The sequence below is a fragment of the Sorghum bicolor genome, chromosome 8 (assembly GCF_000003195.3).
Source record: "Sorghum bicolor cultivar BTx623 chromosome 8, Sorghum_bicolor_NCBIv3, whole genome shotgun sequence".
In the NCBI taxonomy this organism is placed as follows: domain Eukaryota; kingdom Viridiplantae; phylum Streptophyta; class Magnoliopsida; order Poales; family Poaceae; genus Sorghum; species Sorghum bicolor.
Genome location: NC_012877.2, coordinates 21,029,473 through 21,040,188, shown reverse-complemented (window position 1 = coordinate 21,040,188; position 10,716 = coordinate 21,029,473). Strand labels below are relative to the sequence as shown.

The window sequence follows — 10,716 nt, the reverse complement described above, 5'->3', positions numbered from 1 at the left end:
GCATACCCCGCGAGCCAAGCAGAAGCGAACAGCACGCTCGGGCTCCGGAGCGATGGCGCCGTGACGAAGAGGAGGCAGCGCCGGTGGTGCATCCGGTGGCGGCCCGTGGAACTTCTTGAGCAAGCCGATGTGGAACACATCATGTATACGCGCGCCGACCGGGAGCTCCAGGCGGACGGCCACGTCGTTGATGAGCTCGGTGACGCGATACGGCCCGTAGAAGCGGGGCTTCAGCTTGCCCGCGCGGGACTGAGGCAGCGCCGCAGCGGAACGCTGGCGTAGACGAAGGAGCACCCAGTCGCCCACCTAGTATGCAACATGGCGGTGGTGTTTGTCGTAGTGCAGCTTCTGGACCGCCTGAGCTTGCTCGAGCCGGTAGCGAACATCGGCGAGGAACTCAGCGCGCTCTTCCATGCTCTTGGCGACGGCGGTAACCCGCGTGTCCCCGGGCTCGTAGGAGCGGATGGAGGGGGATCCCGACCATAGACGACCCTGAACGGGGTGTCCCGCAGCGACGATTGGTACGTGGTGTTGAAGATGAACTCCGCCCATGGGAGCCAGCGCAGCCATTGCCGTGGACAATCCCCTGTCAAGCAACGCAAATAGATGACAATCACTCGGTTAGCTGCCTCGGACTGTCCGTCGGACTGTGGGTGGAACGCCGTCGTCATGTGCAGCTTAGTGCCCATCAGCCGCATGAGTTCACGCCAAAAATGTAGAGGTGAAGATGGGGTCGCGGTCCGACACCATGGACTGCGGAACGCCGTGTAGACGAATGATCTCGGCGAAGTAGGCGTGAGCGACGGACTCGGCAGAGTACGGGTGCGCCAGCGGGATGAATGGGCAGTATTTGCTGAACCTGTCCACCACCGTCAGGATGACGGACTTGCCGCGCACCCGGGGCAGCGCCTCGACGAAGTCTAGAGCGATGTCGGTCCACACTCCTTGGGGCACCGGCAAGGGCAGCAGGAGGCCCGCCGGGCTCAAGTGCTCAGACTTGTAGCGCTGGCACACGGCACAGGAGCGAACCCAGTCCTGGACGAGCTGCTTCATGTTGGGGATGTGGAAGTCACGCCGGAGGCAGTGCAGGGTGCGTTGGACACCCTCGTGCCCGTCCCCGTGAATCGCTTCGATGATATCTCGAGCCAAAGGTGATGCCGGGGGATGTACAGGCGCCTGTTGTACTGCAGCAGGTCGTCGGCGATTTCCTAGGGCCCTGTGCGCGTGCCGGCGCTGACCTCGTCATGGAGGGCAGTGAACGCCGGGTCCTGGCGCTGCGCAGCATGCAGCTTGCCGATGAAGTCGAAGGGAGGCGCCGAGAGGGCCAGAACGGTGCCCTCCTCCGTGTCATGCCATGACAGGTCGTCAGCCACGACGTTCGCCGCGCCCGACTTGTATTCCACGGCGAAGTCGAAGCCCAACAGCTTGCCCACCCAATGATGCTGGGGGATGGTGGCGAGGCGCTGATCCAAAAGGTACTTGAGGGAGTAGTGATCGGTCTTGACGACGAAGCGCCGGCTCCAGAGGTACGGCCGCCAATGACGGACGGCATGCACCAGGCCGATCAGCTCCCGTTCGTAGGCAGCGAGGGCGCGGTGGCGTGGAGCCACGGGACGGCTGAAGAACGCCAGGGGGTGGCCCTCGAGGACCAGCACCGCACCGAACCCGGAGGTGGACGCGTCGCACTGGACGGTGAACGGCTTGGTGAAGTCGGGCATGGCGAGGACGGGCGCTGCTGTCACCGCTGCCTTAAGGGCGTCGAAGGCAGCGGCGGCGTCCGCAGTCCAGGACAACCCGTCTTTCTTGGTGAGGGCCGTCAGTGGAGCGGCGAGGGCGCCGTAGTTGTGGACGAATTTCCGGTAATAACCGGCGAGGACGAGGAAGCTGCGCACCGCCCGTGCCGAACGAGGGACCGGCCACTCGTGGATCGCCTGCACCTTGGCCGGATCCATGGCGACGCCCGCCTCGGAGATGACGTGGCCGAGGTATGAGACGGAGGGGGCGCCGAAGGTGCACTTGCTGCGCTTCACGAACAGCTGGTGCTGACGGAGCACAGAGAGGATGGTCTGCATGTGCCGGAGGTGGTCGGTCCACGACTCACTGTAAATCAAAATGTCGTCAAAGAAGACAAGCACGAAACGGCGAAGGAGTGGTCGAAGCACGTTGTTCATCAGCACCTGGAACGTCGCCGGGGCGTTGCACCGCCTGAACGGCATGACGAGGAACTCGTAGAGGCCGTCGTGGGTGCGGAAGGCGGTCTTGTGGACGTCCTCGGGCCGCATCCGCACCTGATGATATCCCGACCGCAGATCGAGCTTGGTGAAGAAGCGGGCGCCGTGGAGCTCGTCGACGACGGGGATCGGGAATGCGTCCTTGACGCTGAGGGCGTTGAGGGCGTGGTAATCCACGCAGAAACGCCAGGAGCCGTCCGCCTTCTTGACGAGCAAGACCGGTGAGGAGAACGGTGAGTCGCTGCGGCGGACTACGCCCTGCACGATCATCGTGGCGCACTGGCGTTCCAGCTCGTCTTTGTGTGCCGCGGGGTAGCGGTAAGGGCGCACGGCGACGGGAGCGGAGCCCGACTTTAGGATGATGGCGTGATCGCGGCCACGTGGAGGTGGGAGGCCCGTCGGTTCGCCGAACACGTCCTCATAGGCGACCAAGAGCTCGTCCTGGAGCGCCCCACTGGCCGCGGCGAGGGTGCGCAGGTGCGCTGTCGAGGGTGAAGCCACGCCCGTCCAGGCGAAGTGGTGGCCATCGCGCTGGAACGCCATCAACCGGGAGGCGAAATCCCAGACGATGGGGCCCATAGTGCCGAGCCACCGAGTGCCGAGCACCACGTCGAAACCTGCGAGGGGCATCACAAAGAGATCGGTGTGGAAGGTTGCGCCGTGGATGGTGAACGCTGCGTTCCGAATGACCCCAGGACAGGCCACGCGTTCGCCGTTGGCGACGACCGCCGAAATGCGGGGGCTGGACTGGATCGGGAGGCCCGCGCGCCGCGCCGCCTCCTCGCCAATGAAGCTGTGCGTCGAGCCTCCATCTAGCAAGGCGAGGAGATCGGCGTCGCCGACATTCACCGGTAGCTTAATCGTGTCCGCGATGGGCACGCCCGCGACCGCATCCAAGGAGAACACGGGCGCCTCCACGTCTTCAGCGGCGGCCGCCGCGTCGTCCGTGGGCGCGACGTCGTCAATCTCCACCCCGTCAAGGAAGAAGAGGCGACGGCAAAACCTGTTGTGGCCACGGGTGTATTTTTCGTTACAATTGAAGCACAAACCTAGGTGACGTCGTTCCGCCATCTCTTCCGGTGTCAGACACCGGGGGTTGGCTGCGTCGCGACCCGGTGGTGCAGCCGCTGGTGGAGCCAGCAAGGCCAGCTGCGGCGCGGGCGCGGGCAGCGCGGCCCGTGGCGCCGGTGCCGGTAACAGCCCACGCGGCGGGGCTCGTGCTGTTGGTGGCGGCAGCCGATCGCGCTCCATCAGCTCCACCTGGCCTGCCAGGCCCATCGCGGCGGACAGCGTCTCCGGATGGTGAATACGGACGGCGTGGCTGAGAGGCGGCAGAAGACCACCCGTGAAAAGCTGGACTCGCTGGGATTCGTCGAGACGGCCAGCACGTGGCAGGAGGGCCTGGAAACAGTTGGAGTACTCCTCCACCGTTCCCGTGCGCCTGCACTCCGCAAGTTCGAAGAGCGGGGCCGAACGCAGGGGTGGTCCGAAACGTAGGTTCAGGAGTTCCTTGAAACGTCCCCACGTCGGAGCACCCTCATCTTCAAGCAGCTGCGTGTACCAGGTCTGCACGGCATCGTCCAGGTGGTAAGACGCCATGCCCATGCGCTCTTCAGCCATGGTGCAGTGGTGGCGGAAGTACGCCTCGAATTTGTTGAGGAAGAGGAGCGGATCGGGGGTGCCGTCGTAGCGGGGAAAATCCCACTTCTTGGGCCAGGGAGGGAGGTTGAGGTCACGAAACCCCTCACGATGCCATGTGTCAGAGCTGTCGGCCGTCGAGGCTTTGTCCTTCGTGGCCGCCATATCGGCCTTCAAGGATGTGAGTTCGTGGGACATGGTCTTGAGCTCCTTCAAGAGGTCGGCAGTGGTAGGTTCAGCCATGGCAGCGGCTGGGGTCGGGGATGGCGGCGCTGGTGGTGGGCTAGGGCTGGGAGTCACAGTCGCGGCGTCGGCGGAGGTAGAGGATCGAGTGGAGCTCCGATACCAGGTTGTCAAGAGCCTGATGATCTAGGGTAGCCGGCCCTCGACTACGTAGCTCGTAGTCTCGTGCCGTGTCTTCCAGAGCGGAGGTTATACCCCTCTCAGCACCTGGGCTTGCGAATGAGAGAGAGAGATGGAGATAATAATGTTGCTTAATCCCAACATTCGGTTTACAGGGGGTATATATATGGCCAGCGGCCTAACAAACGGAGGCAACAACTCCTCAATCTAAGGGCTAACCAAATATCTTAACAACTAAGAATATCTTTCCAATCCTAGCCACTAGCCTCGCCCTCAGACGCATGCGCCGTGCCCGCGCGATCGGCGTCCGCGCGCGCGCCAGCCCGTTCCGCTGCACGGCGCACGTCCCGGGCTCGGTGCCTCCTAGTGTAGGTCTTCCCCCACATGACAAGTTAAGTTGATGGTTGTTATCCATTTGCAGGTTGAAGCATAGTTCTAAGCATGCTTGTCTTAAAGAAATCAATGCTGAGATGTCTCAGGCAAGTGTCTTATTGTCACCAACTCACCATTGTCGTGCCCAAAGCATTGAAAATTGAGTTCCAAGAGTTCTCAAATAACTTATGTATATGCGCCAAGTTCAGCTAGCATTTCCTACTAGTACTTAGCTAACTACACAAATGTGGTTGGCCATGGCTGTTTAGTGTTTACTGCTACTTCCTGTGTTTAGTGTTTACTGCTACTTCCTGTCCTCACAGGCGTTATTGGAGCTGCTAATTACTAGTTTACTGCTACTTGTGTTAGTTTGATGTTAGTATTGCTTATGATTGCTTAGATTACAAGTCAATAATGCCTTATTTTGAGTGTCATTGCTGTCGTGTATTCATCTACTCATGCATGCTCCTCTGTTGTCCTGAATTTCTCTTCATTCTTCACCGGATGTCTTATTTCCAACATTTTCCTTTTTTCAGAGGAGGCCAAAGAAGATGCTTGCTTTCAAACAGGCTTGAAACACGGTGAAGAGTGATTAGTCCAAGTGTGGTTCATCATTGAATCAACAATCTTTATTAGCATCTTATCAGTTTAAGTGTACTTTCTAATATAATATGAAAATTTTATCTAGTTTAAGTTCAAGCTGGAATACTTATCTAAAGTAGCAGAGCAGGATCTTCCTAAGAAAATGCTTGTCAAAATTTCCTACCTGTTGTTGAACCTTCCTTGTTAATATTCAATGCAAGCACATGGTCTATTCATGTACATGTTATCTCTGGCAGGTGCACTACTTGGCCTGTACGTACACTTGCTTAAAGAGCTGTTGCCTACACGTACAATTGCTTAAAGAGCTATTGCTTTTCTGCACTTGGTCTGTATGCGCATGTGGGGTGGTTTGAACCACAGTATCCATTGGTGCACCGTGGGGCTGAAAGTTATTTAAATGGAGTGTGTGGTGCTCCTGCTGACAGCAAATGGGTTGATGGATCGGTTACGGTTCGATCCAAGGTTGAACCACCCCCATGTTTACAGTCACATTTAATTTTTTGCTTGTATGCACGTGTGGGGCCTGTGCATGGTGTTCATCCGTTGTAGTGGCATGCTCTAGAAGCTGGTTCGTCCGTTCAAGTGGAACAACAACGGCCGCGTCCTCTTCTGTTTGGTTTGGTGCATGGTTTGGTGCATGGGACCCACGCACATTTGGAGCCTGCTTAGTGCCTATATTGCTTCCCATTGGAGAACTATATGGTCAAGCAGTTAAGACAGAGCACTCCCTTTCCTTTCTCTCTCTCTATAACACATAATAGAACATGCTTCTATTCTTCTTCCTCCAAAGAATAGAGAACTTGAGCTCTCCTCTCCTATCTCTCCAAGTGCTAATCCTACGAGAGATTTTTGAGAGGCATTCGTGATCGATCCAGTGAGCTCGTGAGCATCTCCTCCCTCTCCTCTCTCTCATAGCTTGTGGCTCATCTGAGAGGATTGAGGGAAACCCTAGGTGCATTTTAAATTGCATATTCTTGTGGCACTAGGTGATTGTTGAAATTGTGGATTTTTTATTACTCTTGGTGATTGTTGTCACCTAGATGGTTGTGGATTTATTGATTGATGAGGGGATTTAGTGATTGTGTCTACCCCCAATCAAGGTGATACCTGTGAGGGGTTGCTCGGCTTATTACCCGTCGGAGTGCCAAAAGCCACTCTAGTAGATTGCTCATGTCATTGAGTTACCTCACTTGTGGGTAGATTCTTGCGGTGCCCAATTATTAGGCTAGGTTTATGAAACACCTATTAGCCGCCAAACCACCAAGTGTTCGTTGACACAATAGGGACTAGCGTGTCGACAAGCACATGAAACTTGGGAGAAAAATCTTGTGTCAATTGTGATTGGTATTGTCGCGGTGATTTTATTGGCAATCATATTATAATTGGTTCATCACTACACATCGGTATAATTATCACTCACCTCTTTACTTTCTTGCAAACTAGTTGTAACTAGTTGTTCCTAGTTTTAGCTAGTTGTACCTAGTTGTAGAGAGTAGTGACATAGCCATTGCTTGTGTCTAGTGATCATAGCAACTAGAATTGTTGGATAGGTGGCTTGCAACTCTTGTAGAGCTAGAGAAAAATTGTTTTATGCCTTTTGTTATATTAATCCTTTGCTCTAGTGCTTTGTAGATTTTTAAATAGGCTAGTCACCCCCCTCTAGCCATATTAGGACCTTTCAACTTGGAATCACTCCCAATCTCACAATGATGTCAAGTATGTCAAAGTGTCAAGAGAGTGAGCCCTAAGCCAGACAAACACTATTTGTAAGCCTCCCAAATTCAATACATGGCCAAGTTGGCCTAAAATAGGTGACACAGCTGAGACCAGATCCAAAATGACGGCGTCGTTGTCCCCTTTCTAAAGAGTCCAAGATCATCCTGTTTCGATATCGTATTAAGAAGTTATGATCAAAACACTGATGACAAGTCTGCTAAATCTAAGAGTGACGTGGTAGCTGAGTTGGAGATGAATTGCAACTTAGAAAAGACGATGATGTCAACATGTCCAGCGTGGCGATGTCCTCATCATACTCCCCTTCTTAAATTGGAGTCTGCCTCGACTCTATCTTGGCAATGTCCTCATCATCCCCTCCTTCTAGAATCGTAGTCGTCCTCGACTCTTCTCCATTAACTGACTCCTACAAAAGGTTAGTGACAGTCGGCAATGCACTAGACATAATAGGTTGACAAAACATAGTATAACATGATGCATCTGGATTATCACATAACACAGCAGTAGCAGAAGTTGTAGCAAGTAAATCACCTCCATGTAACTTATTCCCATTATTTTTATCAATGTTTATGGGAGGTTTATTGTTAATCTCTTTAGCATGTTTAACAATATCCATTGGCGACAAAGGCAGCAAAGTAATGTTCTTATTCTCATGCATGAAAGTATATGTATTAGTTTTACCATGATGTAAAGCATCATTATCAAATTCCCATGGACTTCCTAACAAAATTGAACAAGCTTGCATAGGCACAACATCAAAATCAATAGTATCATGATAACAACCTGTGAAGAAGCTAATGTGAGCTGTTTTAGTTACCTTTGTCTTACCACTATTATTGAACCATTGAAGTTTATATGGATACGAATGTTGTCGTGGGGTCAAGCCAAGCTTCTCAACCAAATCTAAACTCATCAATTTGTTGCAACTCCCGCTATTAATAATTGTGGGAACACGATAACCCTGCACAATGAGATGCATATGGAACAAATTGTGGTGCTGGATCTTGTCATAGAACCGTCCAAATTATAAGAGTTCAAGTGTAGAAACAATCAACTCAGCAATCAAGTTTCCAGACTTGAGCCCATATAATCCCGGTAGTCAACTGAAATCACGAAGGACTTCAAACCAACTTGTAACAAACCAAGATCGTAATAGTTCAACATAACACAGTGAATGTTTCATAGTTCATTCATTGCCGTCGAAGCGGCACCATATCGGAGTTACTTAGTTATTACATCACAAGTTTGCAGTAGCGGAAGCAAAATAGTTTACAACACACATTCCAAAGTTCTTGTTATTGCCAGAGTCTCATGCCATCCATCAAAAGCAATGGGGTACGAAGTCGTTAGTGAACCGTGCCCAACGGTTATTCCTCATCCCTAGCGGGATGGAGACAGGTCTTGCAGAAGCCATCATAAAAGATATCATCTGCAACAGGTGGGAATAAACCCTGAGTACGAGGATGTACTCAGCTAGACTTACCCGTATAGTAAAACATAAAAGACACCAAGGATCATGCAAGTCTGAGTATAAAGTGTAGCTGCCTTGACTCAACATTTGCTAAAAGCTTAAGTGATTACTATACCATTTGTAAAGGCATCATATAAATCTTTATTAGCCTATCACTAGATTAGCACCCGGACTAAAACACTTCACTTGATTATTACAAACAATAATAACCATATCATGTTCATTATATGTTCTTCCTTGCTATCATCAACATCATCATTAAGAACCATTGTACTTAGTGAATGTTACGTTTGCCGCTGCTCTGTCAAGTTCTCACTATCCGGGAGAGACGGCGATTCGAATCGATTCCTATCCAGTTGGAGGGTTATTCCTAGCACTCACCCAAGCATCCCCCGTCGGAGAGCAAGCGGGTCACCTTTGGAACGACTCAGGAATCGCAGCTCTGATCAGCGCCGCACTCCTAGGGCTACCACTCTGGCAGGGAGGTCAGGACTTTTAACTCACCTGCATTTGGACTTACGCCAGTGGTCCCCCGCACACCGCACTTCCTCCGATAATGCGCACTTTATACTTGCTGGTCTTCTGGCCTGAGTCATACTACTAGGCTTCATGGTCGGAACGAGTTATTCGGCCAACTAAGTGTCAGGCATGCGTTCAACATGACAAGAGGACGTACAACGATCGGTCCTTACCTGCCACAAACAGAGTTACTACAATATTGCAAAACTCTGCCCCGCTTAAGTCATTTTAATCAGGTTCTTTCCACGATAGCACATATAGACAATCGTGATCCGACACAACCCTATCTCGCGCAGGTGACAGGATATCACCCGACTTCTACCGATTAAATCATGGCTAAGCTGCTACTCGATCCTAACTCTATAACTAGGTAGTGGTAAGATATCTGGACAAGGAATGAGTATAATGCAGCAAGAGTTTCATCACAACTCCTATACGTAATGCATCAATAACTATAACATACTCAAGTAAGCTTTCAAAATTAAACTGGGAGAATTAAGTTGCTCCGAGGCTTGCCTTTCACGAACGAGGCTGGCTCGTGATTAGGGCACTTTACCTCCTCTTCGGGCTCCTCTTGTCCGGCTAGCTGGACCTCCACTTCCGGACTGATCTCCTAGCCTTCAGGGTTCGCTTGATGGAGCTCGAACGAAGCTGTCGTTTCCGTTGCACCTATTGCATGCACAATGAGTAAGAATGTGTGCATACTAGATGAGGATGAATGCTTGGTAACATAATTGGAACTTCACTGGACACTCATTTACGGAGTAACTCCCAAAACAAGCTTACACAAGATAACTAACTAACTTAGCAAGGTTTATTAAGTTAAACCACAAACAGCAATCATCACATAAAAGTGCAGCTCAAGAAACAAATCATAACTATTGCTATACAGATCCAACACACATGAGTGAGGATATTCTGGAAAGCTTATGAAATTGTTTACATTTTATCTTTAAACATCACAGCAAGATTCACAAGTTAAACAGGTCAATTATACAAAGTTCCAGGTTCTGTCCTAGAAAAACAGAGAACACCTATTTCTGGAACCCAACTTGGAAGAGCCATAACTTTTAAACTACTGGACCAAAGGATCCGAAGTTTAAACTGAAGCTAGTTCATAAATTTTACAACATCTTTGATTTAGACAAGTCTCTCAAAAAAACAAGTTATAATCCAACAAAGATTAAATTACTCCCCTGCTGTCCAGAACAGCTATAAACCTTTAATTAATTATTTCATGACATAGCCAAAACATATTTAGTGCCAACCAATTGGCTTACCAGAACAAGAATACCCTAAGAGTACCAGAACATCACATGTTGACTCCATAAACATTCAATAACAAGGCATTTATTAATTTAATCCATAAAAGGTCATAATTACAAGATACTAGCAAAAGTGCTCAGAAAAATCTACAAAAATTACAGAAGCACAAACATAGCATCTTGACATTACCATAAAATTTTCAGAACAATTGCACATGCCAAACTTAAGATGAGCATTTAACATGTGACAAGGTGCTTATTTCATAAATTAAGAAACATGGCTTAGATAGTGTCAAACAACAGATTTCAGATTATTTACATGTTACTATTACCATAAACAAACTTGACACCAAAGTAGAATACCAGCATAAACTTAAAACATTTATTATGATTTAATTAAGAAAACAAGCCATAGAATCAACATAAATTTCATATCAAAGATACAACACTCAAAAAATCATGAGATATTTATCATAGCATTCTAATACCACTCAGAGCATAGCATAAAAATTTCATAGCA

At 50.3% G+C, this 10,716-nt stretch overlaps 1 protein-coding gene across 1 annotated transcript; it reads right to left on the bottom strand.

The window, feature by feature from the left end:
• LOC110437539 lies at positions 1,209 to 4,112 on the bottom strand. Its single transcript, XM_021466010.1, has one exon. The coding sequence runs from the start codon at positions 4,110 to 4,112 to the stop codon at positions 1,209 to 1,211; it is 2,904 nt and encodes a 967-aa protein (XP_021321685.1).